A 21,942-nucleotide genomic window follows, 5' to 3' on the forward strand; every position below is an offset into this window, starting at 1 on the left:
CCCAGATAATTTAAATGGACCAATATGTATCTCCCCTCTTTATCTACCATATGAAATGCGCCACCCTTCTTAATGAGTATTGCCACTCCCCCTCTGCGGCCTTCTGCAGATGAAAAGTAACAATCTCCCACCCACTGTTGTTTCAATTTTTGATGTTCCGCATCCGTTAGCTTGGTTTCCTGCAGGCATGCTATTGATGCTCTATGTTTTTTTAAGTGGGCTAGTATCTTGGTCCTCTTCACTGGAGAGGTTATCCCGGACACATTCCAGGACACCAAGCGCAACGTGGCTGGTCTAACCATTGCCTCTTACGGAATTGGGGCGAGGGCAGACTTTTAACAGTTTCCAAGGTTCCAGGTCTCCCAGCCAGGACCCTTCACCTTCTAAAGTGTTCTCTTCATTATATTTGACTCTGTTTATCCATTTCACCTTATAGCGCCCTGTGAAACCTGGTATAGATTGTTGATCCCTACCCACCCCCACCTCTTTCCCTTTCTCGTTTACCTTTCCCAGCATGCCTTGTGTTCGGCACGCAGGTCCGTTTAATGCACCCGGTAACCCGCCTCCAACCCCTATAACATATGTATAGATTCTCTTCTGTTTCCCTTAACACTGTTTGAACTGTTTGAACTACATAACATTCTTTGTATAACTTATCTGACTGCTGGAACATCTATAAGTAATTGTCCTTTGCAGGATTCACTGTCCACAGTGTTTTCTCTGCTAGCTGTGCTCCCACTGCGATCTCAGCCACCTCTAAATATCGACGTTTTAATTCACAGTATTCTCACCCCACCACGGAGTTCATCCACTCCAGGGCTGATTCTACCATGGTAAAAAATTTCCATCCGCTATTTGTTTGGATCTTCAATGTAGCTGGATATTGAAGTATGAATCTTTGCTTCTTCTCCACTAGACGTGTACAAACCGGCGTAAAGGCTCTTCTCCATGTCGCCAGTGATGTGGAGTAGTCTTGAAATATCTTTATGGCGCTACCTTCAAACTTTGCATCCTCTTTATTATTTTTATATAACCGAAGCACTGCTGCTTTCTGCACATAGCGATGGAACTTTGCAATGATCACTCTTGGCCTAGTGTCTCTAGGTTGCTTTTGACCTATCCTGTGCGCCCTTTCCAACTGGATGTTACCGCCCTCATTGGCCTCCAGGAACCGTGCCTGCAGCCATGTTTCTAGGGTGGGTTTGATTTCTCCCTCCGTGAGTGTTTCTGGGAACCCTACAAACCGCAGGTTTTCCCTTCTGGCGCAATTTTCTAGATCATCAATTTTTTCATGATATTCTCTGGTTACTTGCTCCAACTTCGCAATACTCTCTGCATGCTCGTTCTGAAATCCTCTACCTCTGATACACGCGTTTCCAGTTCGCCAGTTCGGCGTGTCAGCTGGGAGGTTGAGTGCTGTAATCCCAGAGAGCTGTTCAGATAGCTGGGTAAAGCGCGAGTCCAGAGCGCGTACTACCCCGTCAGTAAGATCCAGTACCAGAGAGTCTGTCGGAATCTGAGGCGGCGATGCGGGCGGTGAGGCCGGCGCCATTTTGTTTTCAGCTCCGTGGAGTCTGTCGTCTTTTCTCTTTGTCGTTTTTGCAGCTGCCGACATTTTTTGTTGCATCAAAAATTTGTCCATGCACTCCTGCTAGCTTTGCTGTATGGTTCTTATGGGGTTGCAGAACTTCACAAAACTCGGGTTAGAAGCGGGTTCCAGAGCTAGCGATGAGACCCACGCCCACCGTCGCTCACTGCATCACGTGACCAGATCGTACGATTCTTAAAAGTGAATGATGGTCATGGTATTCATTTAACTAAATCTTCGCAGACCCGTCAGCGGTTTCAAGGGTTTTATCAGTCCCTATACACTGTGGATCCGTCTATTCGACTTGAGGCGATTGAGGACTTTTTGCTGGCTCATCCGCATCCTTGTCTGATTGAAGATCAAGTTGTGGCTTTGGAAAGGCCAATTCTGGCAGAGGAGGTACGCAGGGTTATAAAGGAGCTCCCCGCAGGGAAGTCCCCTGGTTTGGCCGGTCTGCCTAATGACTTTTATAAACCATTTGCAGGCATGTTGGCACTCTTGTTGGCGGATCTGTTTAACGAGGTTGTGGCTGGCGAACAGTTGCCTCCCTCGATGATGGATGCATGGATTGCGGCGATACCAAAACCTGGTAAAGACAAACCTGAATGTGCATCATATTGGCCCATTTCTATACTAAATGCTGATGTTAAGATACTAGCTAAGGTCCTTTCCAATAGGTTAGCTGAAGTGCTACCAGACCTGATACATCCTAATCAGGTGGGTTTTGTCCCCTGTAGGCAAGCTATGGATAATGTTCTAAGTATGACTAATTTGCTTCACATCACTTGCTCAGATAAGCTTCTGGTCTGTCTTCTAGGTTTGGACGCTGAAAAGGCTTTCGACCGTGTTCACTGGCCATTCATGTTTCGGGTATTGGAGGTTATGGGGTTTGGCCCTGACTTTAGAGGACGGATTCAGGCCCTATATGCTTCGCCCCGTGCATGTGTTCATGTTAATGGGGGCAACTCCCCAATGTTTTCTTTGACCACAGGTATGCGTCAGGGGTGTCCCCTCTCACCTATGTTATTCGCACTAGTTATGGAGCCTCTTGCCATAGCAGTACGCACTGACCCGAATGTTTCTGGCATCTTGGTTGGTGGTCGAGAGTACAAATTAGCCTTATTTGCGGATGATGTCCTGCTTTCTTTGACAAGACCTTTGATTTCCTTGCCCAACGTTATGAAACTCTTGAATGAATACTCATCGGCCTCTGGTTTCAAACTTAATATGTCCAAATGCGAAGCTTTGGCCATAGGGATACCCTCTTCAACACTGAGCTCTATCAAGGGCTCCTTTCTTTCCAATGGGTAACCAAGGGAATTAGATACTTGGGGTTTATGTTAACGCCTCGGTTTTCTGATCTGTTCTCTGCTATCCCCCCCCCCCCCCCCCCTCTTCTGCGGGATCTGTATAGGGACATGGAGGTCTGGGGTACATATGACCTGTCTTGGTTCAGTAGAATAGCTACTTTGAGGATGAACATCTTGCCTCGCCTGATGTATCTTTTCCAGGTCCTCCCTATCCGAATGGCACGTGGTTTTCTGGCCAGAGTGCAGGATCGTCTAATTCGCTTTATATGAGGCAATAAATGCCCTCGTTTGCCCCGGACGTTGTTGTACCGCGACCAGAAGGGAGGTCTGGGTGCCCCAAATGTTGTTTGGTACTACAAAGCTGCTCAAGCCCGTGTGGCACTTGAATGGTTCCAGGCGCATCCCAGGAAATTATGGGTTCAATTAGAATAATCTTCTGTGGGGGCTCGGCCTCCGTCATCTAATGTGGCTTCCGCAAAAATACCAAAATTTGCATGAGGGCATTTGCCCTTCAGTTCACACCACTTTTTTCTATTGGGATGAGTTATTTGTCAAGCCTGACCTACTCTTGTCTAAGTTGTCACCCATAGCGAACAATCTGCTTTTTTCGCCCGGTTTGGGTCTAGGCCCTTTTGCACATTGGGCTTCCTTTGGTCTTGCAACCTGGGGTCAATTATTTGATGATGAGAACTTGATTTCATTTACTGCGCTTACTGATGTTTATCCTGTTTTGCCAAATGAGATTTTTGCTTATACTCAGTTGTGGCACTTCCTTTCCTCTGCTGAGATCAAAGCAAGGATCTTGCAGGAAGACTTTTTTCTTGAAGATTTTTGTGAGGACTCTAGAGGCACCAGAGGCTTGATTTCTTGCCTCTATAAATACCAGAGAAAACAGTTAAGCTATAAAGCGTTGCATCGCCAGAGCTGGCATCAAGAGCTTGGTGTGATGATCGAGGATGATTGGAATTTTATTGAAAATGTTCTCCTTAAGACCTTGATCTCTGTTCCCTTTAAGGAAAATGCGGTTAAGGTGCTATATAGATGGTTCCTTACTCCTGTCCATCTCCCATCATATGTTCCCAGCCGTTTCTCCTTTGTGTTGGCGGGGGTATGGGCAAAAGGGCACTATGGGTCACATCTGGTGGTCTTGCATTAAAGCGCGAGCTTACTGGAGGTCGACTCAATACAAATTGCAAAGGTGGCTGGGGAGGCCTATTAAGTGGTCCCCCGAATTCTTTTTATTTCCTAAAAACCCTACAGGCCTTTCCAGCTGTAAATCCCTTTTGCTGCGACATGCAATGTCAGCTGCTAGGGTGACCATGGCTGCACATTACAAATCTTATACTACTCCTTCTATGACTATGTGGTTGAATAAACTCTGGTACATTTGCGAAATGGAACGGCTTTGGGCTGTTCGGTGCCATACACTGTTTAAGTGGGACGCTATTTGGACACCTTTTCTGACTAACTGTTCTTGTTAAAGGTTATTAGCGGGATAGGCGTGGAGGGTGGGGGTTGGGGGTCAGGGTGGTTGGAGTCGGATGGGTGGGGGGGTTCTGGGTGATTTGGTGTTTTGTGGGTATTTTCTTATTCTTGAAAGGAAAATTCTGTTTTCTATAAATCTAGAAGTAAATGTAGGCTTGTTAATCACTTTTTCATACTATTAGCTTGCTCTACTTTTGTAAGTTGCATTTAATAGCTGGAGGGCATGTTGGGTACAGTAAGAAAATCTGTATTATGCCCCCTGGATTGTATGTTTTTCTGTGGTTGTAATGTTTATTTCTTAATAAAGACTTTTATAAATTAAAAAAAAGAAAGAGAGATTCTACAGGATATACTGTTGCATCAAAGATTCTTCTTAACCCTTAAGTGTCCAATGTTCCCATCAATCTGTTCCCATATGGCTTATTACGGGAACATTGGACACTAAAGGGATAATTATTAAAGCAGTAACAGAATGTGACTGTCTATGGAAAAATAAAGATAGCAGAGATGGACTGATGGGCCTCAACCAGGGATCAAATGCAGTCGGAAGTCAGAATATGGATTTAAAAAGTTTATTCGATATACATCCACAGGTCCAACACAGTAAAACAGACATGGAGCCATGCTTTGGCAAATACTTGCTTCAGGAGTAATTTCTGATTGATGCTTAAAGTCAAATCTTGTTTAACCTCTATGACTAGATGTAAAAAAAAAAATGTAAGACAAAGGGCTCAGCCTCTAGAACTCATGGGCCTCAAGCCTTACATATTCTCCAATAGTGTTGAAAGATTTCTGGTCTCAGGCAGTCAGCTGCAACCCTGGCCCTCAGCCAGTGAGCACACTCCTTGAATTTGATCAGCGATGTGGATGGTGGCTAGGCTTCAGTGTGACTGTCTACATCATAGTCTTGTGGACCTCTTCTTTGGAGGCCAATCTCAAGTAAGCCACAATGACTCTTACTTGTCTGTCTCACACTGTCCCTTCATCTTCCTGCATGCCTTGATTTATTGGGATTCTTATGCTGGACACTTACAAGAGTAAATGGTGTTTTTAACTTCCCCTCTGCAGTAAGGCTACTGTTAATGACACTAGCGTCTTTAATCAGCTCTGTGAGGCTGCACTCTTTTTGCTTTCTTCCAAAGGGACCCTTTCTCAGTGGCTGCCTATATCTGGGATTGGCTCTCTTGACTGCTAGCTTGCTTTGATGGCACCTTTGGCTAGAATATATCAGAAACAAAGTTTAAGAAAGCACAAATTTTCATGACAGATGACTATGGAATGAAAAATCCCTAACAAGCTATAGGCTTAGCTAGGAATGAAAACTCTGCTCATTATTTTGGGTTCTTTTTCCTGATTTTGGTTAAAAAAATATATAGGCTCTGTTCCCACTTTCCCCAACTTTTCCTGTTTTTTTCCCCATTCCCTCTAATTCCTTCCCCCTGCCCTCTCTCCAGGTATTCTTCTCCCCTCCTCTTTCTAAGTGCTTTCCCCCCATAAGCACTCTAATCCATTTTTCTTCACCCCCCCTCCCATATTTTTGACCTCTTTTCCATCTGTTCCTGCCTGGCACACAAGTGGAGTGCATTATGACATGAAGCAGCTCTGACCAGGACTCCAAGTGTACGAAATTGGTGTGGTGGCTATTCAGGCCAGGCCCTGATGCTAACACTAGTAGCACAGTCTTGGGTTGGACACTGCCCTTCCCTATATCCCAACATCAGTGGCAGCTTCTTGTATCAGTCCTGCACCTCTCTTCCCACTCATGGCTTCACAGCCCCTTTCTACAGCAGGTGCTAACTCAAACTTTAGACACCAACATTTTTCTCAGCATTAAGAACCTGGGTTTTTCTTAGCCCTAATCTTAGTTATGTGGTCTGCCAAAAAAAACAAAAAAACAAAAAATGAAAAAAAAAGCAAGCAATATAATCAACACAGTAGGTGACAAATTTAAAAAAACAGCAGAAATGCTCAACTACACATAATAGAATAATTTTGTTCATCTTCTGTTGTTCTAAGTGAAAGGAAGATTTCTAGTTTAAAGCCTACCTTTTTGACAAAACTGAAAGGCCAAGAGAAAAGCTGTTTCTCAAATTACAGACAAAATCAAGATGACATCAGTACAGCAACAGAAAAACAGAGAAACTTATCATTTTAGTCGCCTTTCTTTGAACCATTTCAAAAGGTTCAACAAAGGACAACCAAAATGATTATGGGGCTGGAACTCTTCTCATATGAGGAAAACAAAAACAAGCTACTTAAATTTGGAGAGCTATTACCCTATTTGTCCAAGTCTCTTTCTCAAAAGGAAGGGAAAAAAAAAGCCAAAAACACGCTACCTTACCTCCTCTGAAGTCAAATCTTCTACATCTTCTAGCATTCTTTCTACAAATTCTTCAGTCAACAATATCTGCAGAGGAGATAATGAAAGTACTAAGAATTTAAAAATTTCATGAAGCAACTGATTTCCATCAAGGTTCATAGTATTCAGGTCTCACCATCTCTCCCATTTTCCCATCAGAAAGAATACTTATGGTTATAATAAACTCATTTGGTCAACATGTTGTCAAAAACAACATGCAGCAGAGGAGAGATGGGGCAGTCAGGAGAATATGGAGAGGAAATGGTTCCTGTTAACAATGGCAGGCTTGTCTGAAAGCTTAGCACTCAGCTGTCAAGCATGGCAACTTGGTGCTCTAACTTTAGAAGCAGCCCTGAGGCTAAACTTTGAGCCTGTTGGGCTGGGAAAAGCATCAAAGTACAAGAGATCCCATTGACCCAGAACAGCCTTTCTGAGGACCACAATTTGAGCAATCAAAAACAGCATTGCTGTGTATCAACAACAAAAGGAATGACATCTTGGTATTAGATATATGAACAGCCAAGTGTTGAGGGATAAGAACCAGTGCTCTCACCAAATAAGAATGAGGTCATCTGAGCATAACTCACACAACTGTCCTTCTTGGATGCTTATATTTTTCAGTTCAGCTACATTCTTGAACTACACAGATGGGCAACTAGTGGGAGCTATTTGGCTTGCTGATTTTACTCATGTTGCAGAAAAGATTCAGGGATGGACACAAATTTACTCCTAAACAAAAACTCCTAAAGCCTTAGCGCTTTTGGATGAGTAGGGGATGAGTGAGACTATATTAAAGGCTATTAAAATAAGCCCACAAAAATATTTATCTTCATTATGCAACATTAATTCATATTTGATATGTGTATTATTTATCTAGATTGTTTTGAAGAATGTTTTGGACTGGGAGACAAATGTGCTGTAAAATTAAATACTAAGTTGTATTGATGAATTTTATCTTATACAAGGCAAACTTGCTGGAGAATAAGGTACAATGTAAACCTAAGAATAGAAAACAGAATAAGTGTATATAGCAAAGGTCAGTTATCAAATACAATTAAAACAAAACACTCCTGGAAGATGAACATTTTTACCATCACTTTTCCCCCCATTTGAAAGTTATTAATTTTATGAAATTAAACTGCATTTGATAATGAAGTAGTAGCAAATACACTTATAGCACACAAAGACAAAACAAAAAAAAGGAAGAAAACATGGTAATAAGCTACCAAAATACATACAATTATCGCCTGCTGCACGTCATACAATCTCCCAGAGGAAGAGCTAATCCACATTTTTAGGAATGCTGTTACATAAAGGCAGTGCTTTTTTGTAGAAAAAAAGGTGCCGGTACTCATTATGGGCGGGGGTCACCACATATGGCTCCACCCCTATGATAGCCACACCCACATTAGCCACACCCCTTATACCAGCTATGGCGCATATAAACACTATACACAAATGTGCAAAAACACACTCAAAACATTACCACACCATACCACCACTAACTTCTAAAGACTTTATTCATGAAAAGGCAGCGCAGTAAATATTACACCAGGCCCTAAAACACCAATGCCACACCTAGTGAGCAAACAGAACAGGACTGCTGCAAGATCTCCAAACTAGCACAAAACAGAGACAGACCCTCAGCAAATATGAAACAAGGGACCACAGACCAGTAATAAAGACATGAAGGCAAAACAGTGAACTGGAAACCTCACGACGTCAGGTTTTGCATGGACAGCAATAGTAAAGAAATAGACACTAAAATGCAAGATATCAGAGATGGGCATTTCTAAAAGCTCCCAAAACTGTGCAAGGAAAGACACTTGAACTCTACTGATAATAGTATAATTAACCTCAATATTTTAAATGGAGGAAAAAAAGACCACAGTTGCAAGAGGACACTATGGGGGTATTTTACAAAGCTGCGCTAGTGATTTCTGTGCAGTAAATTAGCGGAAGCCTATAGGAACTGAATGGGCTTCCTCTCATTTACCGCGCAGGAATCGTTAGTGCGGCTTTGTAAAAGAGGCCCCATATAATTAAGTGTCGCAAATCAGCTGTGGATATTTTTCATGGGTCAAAAACCTCCATTTAATATTTTGATGTTTTTATGTTATTTTTAAAATTATTTTCCTTTTTTGGCTTTTTCTTCAATTATGTATACAAATATTTCCAAAAGCTGATATATTTCAATTAGTAAATTTAGAATAAAATATTTCTTTCTACCTTATTGTCTGTGCATTTTATTTTCCTAGTCACGCTGGTCCAGTGTATTTTCTGTTTTTGCAGGATTCCATCTCCGTTTTACATTTCTTCTGTCTCCAATCCATGTACACCATCAATCTTCCCTCTGTGTCCGCATTGGTCCCATCCAGCATCTCCATTTTGTGTCCCTGTCCCTATCCTCCATCATCTGCCCTCTCAGGGTCTCTATCCTCCCATTACATTCAGCATTTTCCCCTCTGTGTTTCTCTGTCTTGCCCTCTCTTGCATTTTATCCTGTTTGTTCCTCCCAACACTACTCCATCTCACTGTGTCCAGCATTGTCCCTGTGTGTCCCTTTTCCTATGCTTTCTCCATGCCCTGCATCTCTCCTCTGTCTCCCTGATTCTCCACTCTCCCTCTCTTTCCTTCCTCCTGCAGTCCTACGCTGCGGCCTGTATGTCTTTCTCTCTCTTTCCCCCACCCCCATATCATGGTCCATTATCGCTCTCTCTTGGGTCTCCAATAAATCTCCCACTCTCTTCCACTCCTTTAATCCGATCTTTCTCTCTCTCTCCCACCTCCTCCTCCCCCGCATCTATCCTGTCTTTCCCAGATCCAATAAATCTCCCTCCCTCCACAAATCCAGCGTTTCTCCCCTTTCCTTTCACCCCAGCCTCATGGTCCTGACTGCCTGCGACTCTGATTCTTCTCTTCCCCGTGGTTTGAAGATGCTACTAATTTGTCTTGATCACTGAAGGTAGCAACACCGTAGCGAGTAAAGCAGGCTGCCTCTGTCTTCCCAGCGACGTCTCCGGGCTCCCGCCCACGGGGAACAGGAAGTTGCGTCAGAAGAGGGTGGGAGCCTGGAGGCATCGCTGGGAAGACAGAGGCAGCCTGCCTTAATCGCTGCGGTGTCGCTACTGACAGTGATCAAGGCAACTTAGCAGCACCATCGATCACACTGAGGAGAGATGCCCGCTCCTGAAGCTAACAGCCTGGGACAGAGCCTGGAGGTCATGAGGGGGAAGGGGGAGACCGATCGCTGCAGTAAGAGCAGGTAGGCTTTCAAATTGGTGGTGCCTCAAAAAAAAAAAGGTGCCGGTACGCCGTACCGTTGCGTACCGGCTCAAAAAAAAGCACTGCATAAAGGCGAAGAACGTTAAAAATAGTTCCAGTACTTAAATGTGCTTTACAAACCCAAACATTATTTAGGTAACAAAGTTACCAATGGAGACTGGCCAACTTTATCAGAGAGATTTTATTGAAGATACCGTGTATGAACAAATCGCCCCCATTGTTTGTAAGGGATAAAGCTCCCTCTACCCCGTCCTCTACCTCTATAAGGTATATAGGCCAATTATGGAAAAAAAGATCGGTCACAGACAACTCAATATCAGAATACCAGAGGAACTATATACCTTATAGAGGGTAGAGGTAGAGGACGAGGTAGAGAGAGCTATATCCCTTACAAACAAGGGGGCGATTTGTTCATACACGGTATCTTCAATAAAATCTTTTTGTTGTGATATTGATCTGCTGGCTTTCTTTCCCATATTGGATTTTGCAGATCGTTAATTTAATGAAGAATGTTTACAAAGCATGCTGCCGACTGACCCCCTTTTTTTTTTTTTTTTTTTTTTTAAAGAGCCAGAGGTTTTAGAAGATTATCTCAAGCACTGGGAAGAAGCAGTAAAATTAAGCAAGCGTTGTAAAAGGGTTGAACTTCATGGATCATCTCTACTTGAATACTATAGATACAAGAGGATTCCGAGGGGACTAAGGATGAATAAGTCATCCACTATGTTTACTGACGATCAGTCATTTATGTTACAGTGGGAAGCAATAATTAATAAATGTTCCTTAGATCTAATGATTTTGATTATTAAAACGTGCAAAGAAAAGGAACAAAAAACTAAGGAAGCATTAGATAAGGAATTAATGTTTCTGAAAGATAATGATGCATGTTTTGACATATTATATGAAGATTTCAAAAAAAGCAGAGAGGTGTGGTAGCCGTGTTAGTCCATTCTTAAAGGTTATCAATAGAAATCAAACAAAATAAAACATGGAAAAGAAAATAAGATGATACCTTTTTTATTGGACATAACTTAATACATTTCTTGATTAGCTTTCGAAGGTTGCCCTTCTTCGTCAGATTGGAAATAAGCAAATGTGGTAGCAGATAGTATATATAAGAGAAACATCAAAGCATTACTTTGACAGTCTGACAGAGTGGGAGGGTGGGGGTATGCATGGGGACATCAAAGCATTTCATTGATATTCTAACAGAATGGGTGTTGGTAGGTGGGTAATAAACAGAGAAATAAACAGAGAAATACAGCTTTATGGTTTATAATGGGTTAGAAAACCCAGATCCTTATTAAGTCCTGTTTGTTGGGTGTCAAATTATTCAATCATTCTTATTTCAAAGGTCTTACGTTCCTGTATTGTTTTAAAATTACCTTTCAGTATTCTTACTGTGAAATCACTGGTGCAGTGTTCTGGTCTTGTGAAGTGTTGGCCCACAGGGGTGGGGGCTTGACTGGCACCGGCCAGATGCTTAAGACAAGATTCAACCTGCACAGACATCACATGAAAATAGCTGGTGCCAGTCAAGCCCCCACCCCTGTGGGCCAACACTTCACAAGACGTTTTTGATTTTTGGCCTTTTTCAAAAAAAAGACATCCAAGTCTAAAACATCCAAAGTCAAGCCATTGGGACGTGGGAGAAGCCAGCATTTTTAGTAGACTGGTCCCCTTGACATGCCAGGACAGCAATCGGGCACCCTAGGGGACACTGCAGTGGACTTGATAAAATGTTCCCAGGTACACAGCTCCCATCTTGTGTGCTGAGCCCCCCAAAACCCACTACCCCCAACTGTACACCACTACCATAGCCCTTACGGGTGAAGGGGCACCTATATGTGGGTACAATGGGTTTCTGGTGGGTTTTGGAGGACTCACAGTTTCCTGCACAAGTGTAACAGGTAGTGGGGGTATGGGCCTGGGTCCACCTGTCTGAAGTACACTAAACTACTCCAGAGACCTGCATGCTGCTGTCATGGACCTGAGTATGACATCTGAGGCTGGCATAGAGACTGCCAAGTAATGTTCTTCAACACAATTTTTGGAGGTGGGAGGGGGTTAGTGACCACTGGGGGAGTAAGGGGAGGTCATCCCTGATTCCCTCCAGTGGTCATTTGGGGCACCTTTTTGTGCCTTATTCATAAGAAAAACAGGTCTAGCTCAAAACGTCCAAGATTTAGTGCTGGACGTTTTTGCTTTGTTCCATTATGGCTCAAAGACGTCCAAGTCTTAGGAATGCCCAAGGCCCGCCTTGAACACGCCCCTGATACGCCCCCTTGAGATTTGAACGTCCGTCCAAAGGAATTCTGAGAAAGACATCCAAAATAGGGTTTTGATTATACCAATTTGGAGATTTCTGTGAGATGGACGTCCAAATGCCAATTTATGCCATCTTTTTCGAAAACGAGCCTGCAGGTGTCTTTAAATACAGAGCAGACAGATTTTAAAGACTGCAAATTATTACTGTCAACTGCTGAGCAAGTTGTATAAAGGAATTGTTTGAAATGTCTGTATGCAAATGCCAGAAGCCTAAGAAATAAGATGTGAGAGTTAGAATAGATAGATCTAATAGGCATCTCCGAGACCTGGTGGAAGGAAGATAACCAACAGGACACCATCATAATAGAGTACAAATTATATCGCAATGATAGGGTGGATCAAATTGGTGGAGGGGTAGAATTATACATTAAAGAGGGCCTTGTATCGAATGGACTAAATTCTGCAGGACACAAAACAGATCTTGGAATCCTTATGGATAGAAATTCCATGTGTATAGGGGAAAAGGATAATGATAAGAACAGATGCAGAAATGTTATCAGAAATTAGGGAGGCTAACAAACTGGGGAACACAATAATGGGTGATTTCAATTACCAGAAACCCAAAACAGGAACAGAAGTGGTAAAAAATCAAACAGAAAATCACCCCTCATTTACTTCAGGCAAGAAGAAACCAGTACAGTCTTAAAAATAGTGGAGAAAAAAAGACCTCAGAAAATACAAGAGCATTAAACATAGAGCCACAGCTGATAATACCCGAATATTGGCTGGGTAAATGTAACATCAGGGCATGCAAGGGAGGTAAAATTCCTTGATCAAATCAAATCTTATATACCATTAAAATCCTCAGGGTTCAGGGCAGTTTACATCCTAAGTGGATTTAACATAGACCGATTAGAGTATAAGGATCCCTAAACCTGTAGTTCCTATAGACCGATATCTCTCAAACTCTGATTATAAAATACTTACGAAATATTGGCTAAGAGACTTCAACTGGTACTGCCTTGCTCAATACATGAGGATAAGCCTGGGTTTATTGTGGGACGACTAAGGCATGATAACATTAGATGTTTGATGCACCTGATCCAACAGGCCCAGGATGATCAGTTACCCGCCTTACTGCTATCGATTGATACGGAAAAAGCATTTGACAGGATGAGCTGGCCGTTCATGTTTGCAGTGTTAATACAAATGGGAATCATGGAGTGCTATTTATCCTGGATTCATTTGCTCTACAAAAATCCATTAGCAACCCTAAAAATTAACGGAACATATACCCAGCCGCTAGAGCTCCATAGGGGTACCTGACAGGGTTGTGAAGTCTCCTCACTACTTTTTGCTACTTCAATACAACCTCTTGCACACCTGATCAAGGACCCCGAGATTAAGGGGCTTATAAGGGGATGTAAGGAACACAAAATTATGCTTTTTGCGTAGAATGTTCTACTGACTCTCACATCCCAGGAAACATCTCTGAAACAGGTTATGGAAACTATTACTCAGTATGGAGAGAGGTAGGTTTTAAGGTCAATTTAACCAAGTCAGAAATTCTCAACCTTACAGGCTCCCAGCAAGAGATAGATTATTTGAAGAGGAACCTCCCATTTGCATGGGCGTCTAGGTCCATTAAATATTTGGGGGGGGGGGGGAGAGGGGTCAATGTTACACCCACTGTGGATGGGCTGTATGCCGCCAACTTCTCCATGAAGCTTTCAGAATTATTTGCTGAATTAGACAAGTGGGAAGGGCTACCTATATCATGCCTGGGATATATCCATGCGATAAAGATGAGGTTATTGCCAAAGATGCTGTACTTATTCTTGGCTCTCCCACTTCCGATCCCTCACCGATTCTTTGAGAATTGGAAGCTTTTCGCCTTTATATGGTGGAAACGCCCATCATGTGTGCGGCGCTCCATGCTTTTTCAGACAATCACTAGGGGGAGAATGGGAGTTCCCAATTTCTATCTGTATTATCAAGCAGCGCAACTTAAGTTGTTAGCAGACTGGACCCCCTTTACATTAAAAAAAACATGGCTTCACTGGGAGAAGGCATGGCTAGGCACCCGCTCTATTGGGGATGTCTTGTGGCTACCGGGGAGTGATCTACTGGCTCTCATTCGCAGGGTGCCGATAGGGGTTGGTCACCTGTTGTCCACCTGGTACTCCATACATAAGAGAGGGGTAATGCAAAGTCTATAATGTAAAAGCTTTGTATTAAATGCGATGGCTATTGTAGCTATTTGTATAAGGAAGCATTATCATCAATAAAGCCTTAAAAAAAAAAAGTTGGGGTTTACCTTGATGAGACTAAATCTACACAGGACAGATGAAAAGAATTCCAGGCAATGAGAGAAGAAACCAAAAAATTAGGGGCATGCATTTCCTCTCCCCCCCAACCACTTCGGCAGCAGGGGGGGTCCAGAGCCCGAGGTGAGGGGGCACATTTTAGCCCCCCCCAGCACCGCTGCCCCTCCTCTGTCCCTTTCGACCCCTCCTCCCGCTGCCAGCAACCCTCCCCCGCCACCGCCAGGTACCTTTGCTGGCAGGGGTCCCCAACCCCCGCCAGCCAAAGTCCCCTTCAGCGTCGGTCTCTGAGTCCAGCGCGTTCACTGATCTAGATTCTGTTTCTGCGAGTCCTGACGTCCTGCACGTTCCTACACGCAGGATGTCAGGACTCAGAGAAACAGAATCTAGATCAGCAACATGCCAGAGACCGGCGCTGAAGAGGACTTTACCCCCGCCAGCAAAGGTACCTGATGGCGGCAGGGGCTCAAATGTGGTGGGGGAGGGTCGGCGGTGTGTGTGTGAAAGTAGGGGGCCAGGGCTAAATCTGTGAGGGCCCATGCCCCCACCTAGCTACGGCCCCTGTTCTGGCTATGCCACTGCCTTCCAGCCACCATTTTGCTCTACAAATAATGTAACTCTTGACCACACCCATCAGCCCCCAACCTCTCTAGGATCCCAGCCATGTTCAGGCTATTGCAGAAAGTTCCCCCATTTATATTCCAAACAACAACAACTTCCCTTCTTCTTTCCTACTGATAAATAATAAATCTTATTGAAAGGGGTAGAGCAGTTTCTTGAAATTTAAAATGTCTAGCAAAACTTTCTACACTCTTCAGCTTATGTATCTCCAATTTGTCCTGTCCTATAACCATCTGCAACACTAACTTGGATCAGAGTTGTTTAAATCTTCAATTTTTGGACCTGAGAAGTCAACTGGGGACCAAAATTCTCTTCAAATTCCAAACTACAGCTTTGACATAAGAACAGAGCTGATGGACAGATGCCAAGGCAGTGCAGATTAAGTCCACATTAATCTATGATGGGCTATTCAGGAGCTGAATCTCTACCAAAACATTTGGAGCCTGAAAGGCAGGGGGACTGCCAACTCCTCAAATATTTTGGTCTCCTGTCTCACTACATGATTGGAGAGAGCTCTCACTGCTCCTCTTCTTTGTCTCAGATCCAAATTTATCCTCTCATGGTTCCACAAATCCACATCCCACTGGCAGAGGATTATTACTGGAACAGCTGGGGAGATTCCCTCTGCAGACATTCCATCATGAATTCCTCATACAGAGGAGTGCTGCATCTCAACATCACCAAAAACAAACTCTCTGAAATATAGGTCACTTAATCCTACACCCAATCCATTGCAACCAGTTCACTTATTTAATCATAAAAAATACTAATATTACATGTTTAAGGAGGAAACCCTCAGTGCAAAGAACAATATAATCAGACATACTGATGGATACCTACTACTGCTTCTCACTGACAAACATAAGGTCACAAAAAGCCCTACTTGTCTGTTTTAGTGAAAACACATCATCACAGGATATATTGTTTCTCTCTGTGTAGATTTTCCTCAGGGACATATTGCTCCACTACAGAACATTTTATTGTGGGCATCTCAACATCAAACATCTCACAGGTCCTAAGTGGTGTATATAGCCTTGACAAGTTGCTCAGTGCTGAAGCCTTTCCCTTGCTGCAGCACAGCTGAAGTACCCAACAGATGTAAGGGCTGTGCATAGTTCACTATTGATAATTGCCTGGTAAGCACATATGGTTGAGAGACTGGGGAGGGGAGAGGAGGACCAGAACTCAGGGGCAGATGCACTAAGGTCCTCGGAAGAGCCCTTCCCTTACCGATTCCACAGCGAATCGGTAGGGAACGGCCATGCATCAAGGAAAGGGAATGCAAATGAGCTGCTCCTTGTAGCTTACTTGCATTCTCTATTTCCTCAGAAGCCAGTCGGCCGGTCGAGCATGCGCAGAGCAGCCAAGCGTTATGCTGGTTGCTCTGCGCGTGCCAAGGATGTCCTTTATGGACGTCCTTCACTCAAAAAGAACAAAAAAAAAAAAGGATGTCCCTGACCAGCAGGAAACTTGTCTGAAAAGAGCCCCAGTTAATTTAAGTGCTACTGCTCTGTTGTGTAGCATTTCCATTGTTTACTGCTTTGCATGTTAAAGGCAGGCTTACATCAGGCAATTAGGAATGACTTCTCTGAAGAAGAAGAAAAAAAAAAAAAAAGGACGTCCCTGTTTTTCTTACCTGCCTGGACCACACCCACAGTTCTCTGAACAGTCCCCTCCAAGGATCGGGATGTGTGAGGACGTCCAAATCAAAACCTTTTGGACATCCCTCCCTCCAGGTCTCTCTCAGTCAATCCCAGCGCGTTTAGCTGATACTGGTAACAGCTAAATGCGCTGTGATTGGCTGAGACAGACCTGGAGGGAGGGACATACAAAAAGTTTTGATTTGGACGTCCTCGCACGTCCCGATCTTGTGTGTGTGTGTAGGGGGTGGGGGCGCAAGATGAAAACAACCTTGGAGGTGACTGTTGAGAGAACTGTGGTTGTGGTCAGTTCAGGCAGGTAAGAAAAGCAGGGACATCCTTTTTTTTTTCCCCCCCCAGAGAAGTCCTTCCTAACTGCAGGTAAGAAAAACACGTCCAAGAAGGATGCCCATCACAGAAGCTGCAGGAAGACGTCCAGCTCGTGTTAAGACGTCCCTGACGAGCACTTGGACGTGGCTAGGCAGTGAAGGACATCCATAAAGGATGTTCTTCACGAGCACTTGGACGTTTTTTTCCCCAATTTTTTTTTGTTACATTTATAGAAGTTTTTAGAGGCTGCGCAACCCCAACGACAGGTACAGACCTCCCGTTAGATTTTCCACGGTTAGGCAATCGGAAAACGGTAGTGCACCTCATTACAGTACAATTTATACACATTGGGGTACAAATTTGCTCATCTGCATTCTGTTTTCGTTAGCTGCTACCGTGATCGGAAAATGGCTCGGAGAAGCATTTAGTGCATGCCACGGTCTACTACTTGCTCGTTAATGGCTCGTTAAGTTTAGTGCATCTGGCCTTCAATCTTTTCATTTAGGCCAGGGGTTCTCAACTCAGTCCTCAGGACATACCCAGCCAGTTACGTTAAGGGCCGCCAACTGGCTTGGTCCATTTTTTCTTACGACCAAGCCTCAAAAAGGTGCCCAAACTGACCAGATGACCACCGGGGGGGGGGGGGGGGGAGAATCGAGGATGACCTTCCCTGACTCCCCCACTGGTGACTAACCCCCTCCCACCCTGAAAAAAACAACTTTAAAACGTTTTTTGCCAGCCTCAAATATACTCAGGTCCATCGCAGCAGTATGCAGGTCCCTGGGGAGGGCGGTGTGTGTGTGTCAGTGGAGGCATAGCGAAGGCGTGGACGTCCTTCTTTCAAACATTTTGGACGTCCTGAATTGCCCCCCCCCCCCCCCACAGGGACGGCCAAATTTCAATTGAGTGGAGTGGTGAAGTGGCCTAGTGGTTAGAGCACTGGTCTTGCAATCCAGAGGTGGACGGTTCAAATCCCACTGCTGCTACTTGTGATCCAAAATCCAAATAAATAAATAAAGGGGGTGTCGGAGGCATAGCAAAGGCATGAACGTCCTTCTCACAGAAACATCCACATTTTGGACGTCCTCAACTGCCCGTTGCAGGGACGGAGGCATAGCGAAGGCGCCTAACACTTGGATGTTTTCACCTGGACTTGTGTTTTTTTAAGGTTGTAGATGGCAATTTATTTAAGGTTGTAGACAGCTATTATACACACAGCTTGTCTGCGTGTATGAAGCCATCTTTGGCATGTGCAGAGCAGCCACGCGTAACGCTTGGCTGCTCTGCACTGGCTTCCCCTCCTTAGGAAGGAAATCGTGTGCAAATGAGCTAACAGCGAGCAGCTCATTTGCATGCGATTTCCTTCATGCATGCCCGTTCCTTCTCCTCTACTGCTAATTCCAGACTCCATTCCTTTTACCTCGCTGCACCTCACGCCTGGAATAGACTTCCCGAGCCTGTACGTCTAGCCTCGTCTTTGGCTGTTTTCAAATCCAGGCTACAAGCCCACCTCTTTAACGCTGCTTTTAACTCCTAACCACTACTCACTTGCCCTGTACCCTTTTATCCCCACCTCTTTAATTCCCTTACCTCTTAGTTGTTCTGTTTGCCTGTCCTAATTAGATTGTGAGCTCTTTCAGCAGGGACTGTCTTTTCATGTATGGTGTACAGCGCTGCCTATGCCTTGTAGCACTATAGAAGTGATAAGTAGTAATAGTAGTAGTAAACTTCCCAAGGAAAATGGGAAGACTAGATAGTGCCTCAGAGCACTATCGAGCACCAGAGAAAAAAAGAAAGGAAAAACACGATCAGGCCTAAATACGGCCTACTGAGGGTGGTAGGGGTGTGGGGAAACAAGAAAAATAGGAAAAAATTGAACCCAAACGAGGCACAAAACTAAAGAAAAATGGGAAAATACTGAACCCAAACAAGGCACTAAAGAAAAATGGGAAAATACTGAACCCAAACAAGGCACTAAAGAAAAGAAATCGAAAAGACAGAAAAAGAAACTCTGATAAAGAACTGAACTGGTAGCTGTGATGAGAAAAGAAAAAAATGTGTCCTCTTCTCACCGCGGAAAAAGAGAGACTGTTGGTCCCATGCTCGTGCGGGCAGGTGGGAAGGCACTCGCGCATGTACACAGGGAGAGGTTTAAAGCCAGGAGTGCCGAGGATACAGAAGGTGTCAAACCTGGGATGCCTCAAAAGAAAGTGGGGCTATCCAAGAGGGTCCTGGAGGCTTATGTTGTTCTTCCTACTCAAAGTTGTGGATGTCTCAGGGTATCAGGGGATCCCAGTCGCTCACAAGGACCTGGCTATAATGTTTATCGGAGAGCGAAGAGAAAAGAGATCTGATGTACTTATGCACAGGAGGATGTTGTGTTCCAGAGGTGAAGACCCTTTCCAGATGGGGGAATGCCAGCAACCCTTGGAAGAGACGATTGTAGTATAGCCCATGGATGGAGTTCAAGTTCCGCTGCCTCCGTGATGGGGATTTGGACAGTGCAAGGCCACTGGCATGATGGGGCCCAATGGCTGCTGTGCTTACCTTGCCCTGTATTTGTGGTAATGCTAGATGCATGGCCACCTATCCAGGGTGGGGTTTTGGTTGTGACCGAGTGACTCTGAGTGTTAGAGAGGGTTCTGTGTGTCTTCTGGGGTAGTGGTACTCAGGGATAGTGACCCTAGTTGTGGTAAGTGCTCAAACTATGAGGGTTACGCTGAGGGGAAGGGTATGTGAGGGAGTGAGGGGAAGGGTATGTGAGGGAGTGAGGGGAAGGGTATGTGAGGGAGTGAGGGGAAGGGTATGTAAGGGAGTGAGTGGTATGGCAGCAGATGTCCCTGAGAACACTCCCTCACTGATACTGCAGTTAAACCACAGTACGGCAGATGGTACTAGCCCACTGCGCCAGAGTCTGAGTCAAAGGGGCAGGGCTCAGGCAGGGAGGTGATTGAAAATGACCTGAGAAAGAGAATATTTCATATTTCAGAGAGGCCCCAAAGCAAGAGGTCTCCAGGAGTGAGATCCTGAATACAGAGGTTTTCTGGAGGAAGACTAAGTGAAGGAATCCTCCCAAGGAATTGGCTGGGTTACAGTACCTGGGGAAGGCTCAGGGCTCAAGCTTATATCTCCACATTCTATGTGGGAAATAAGGTAAAAAGTTTATGCATGTACCTTGAAGGCTCATATGTTGTGTGTTAAAGCTGAAGGCAAGCCTGTATTAGTCTGTGTTTGTTTGGAACGGTAACACTGTGTTTGGGGTATGACCAGAAGCCAGACCTAGCAATTGCTTCCTTAAGGTTCTACAGTAACACTGAAAGCACTGCACTAAGCTGTGATGCAACAGCCTTTTGTATAGAAGAACACAGAAAAATAATTCTTCTGTTTACTCTTACCCCTTTGTCTGCCTATGTCTGTGAGCGCTCCCTGCCTGTCCGCGGAGTCACGTTACCACAGTATCCTAAATACCTGACTGCCTAGCTGTGTCCCAAGAACTACATTGAGAACTAATGATTTACGACATTTTGGAACATAAAAAAATATCAAAAGACAAGCCTGGAGCTGTAAGAGAGATCTTGCTGCAGCTGCCTAAAGATGCTGTTTGCTCTCATTCTTTGAAAACAAATGGAAAACAACGGCAAACAGATATATAGGAAGGTTGGGCAAATATCCTTTTTGTTTTCCTGATTTTGAAAACTGGCTCATCAGAAACTTGGAAACAGGTAAACCAGCTGGTAAGGAGCATATATTAACAAATTCTGTGCAGGCCCCCTCTGCATTAATTCTCTCATTTAAATATACATGAAACTTTATATTCCACTCTGGACACGTAATGTCACCCTAGGGATAATATCTAGCATTTATAGAGCTTGCTTAAAGAACGATGTAGGCAATAGGCCAAAAATGTTGGCCCACACTTCAAATGCTTAATGCTGTCGAGCTCCACAAGATATAAAGTCAGCAGCAAGATAGAGAAGATTCCTTAAGTCCAAAATTCGCATCCTGGGGTCTAGCAAGATACACAGCATTATGAACTGTTAACATGAAAGGTCAATTTTTACTATAAAGAACCAAACTATACAAGGACAGGCAATTTTTTCGATATCACTGAGTGACAGAAACCAAAGCAAACCTCTCTTATGCAGACTTCCTGCAACATCTGTATGGTTTTTGTTCTTACTTTGGCATTTATATAATGCTCTCATTATACACACTCCCTACCCCATGACATTATAAACTAAGTGAAAGGAGAGAAAATAATTTGTACGACATCAGAAATAGCATGTCACTAGGAGAAGCAGAATTTATATGTGTGTATATATATATATATATATATATATATGTGTGTGTGTGTGTGTGTGTGTGTGTGTGTGTGTGTATATATATATATATATACACATATATACATGTGTGTGTGACACACACACACACACACACCCAGGACAGCAAGGATAAGGAGTAGTTGGAAATCTGTTGCATGAAAGCTCTCCATTTCTGCCATATCTTCCCTGCAGAACTCCACACATAGACATGTTAGTAGGCATGGCATACATAAAGAAAATGAGGAAAAAAAGGAGCAAAATATTTCTAAAACCTGTGAACCCAGTACTTAATAAATCATACAGAGATACAGAGAAAACCCACAAGAAAAGAAAAATTAGAGATAAAGGAAAAATATTATTCATAAGAAAATAAGGACAACCTTCGAAAGCTAATCAAGAAATGTATTAAG

The 21,942-nt window shown here is 43.8% G+C and overlaps 1 protein-coding gene across 2 annotated transcripts in view; it reads right to left on the bottom strand.

The window, feature by feature from the left end:
• Window positions 1-21,942, bottom strand: part of SUFU (SUFU negative regulator of hedgehog signaling) — a 232,700-nt gene that overhangs the window by 36,700 nt on the left and 174,058 nt on the right. For both annotated transcript variants that reach the window (XM_030202831.1, XM_030202830.1), the window contains exon 11: window positions 6,725-6,790. In XM_030202831.1, the coding sequence (XP_030058691.1) occupies window positions 6,725-6,790 (66 nt within the window). The remainder of the gene's footprint in view (window positions 1-6,724; window positions 6,791-21,942) is intronic.

Source organism: Microcaecilia unicolor, chromosome 5 (genome assembly GCF_901765095.1).
Source record: "Microcaecilia unicolor chromosome 5, aMicUni1.1, whole genome shotgun sequence".
In the NCBI taxonomy this organism is placed as follows: Eukaryota; Metazoa; Chordata; class Amphibia; order Gymnophiona; family Siphonopidae; genus Microcaecilia; species Microcaecilia unicolor.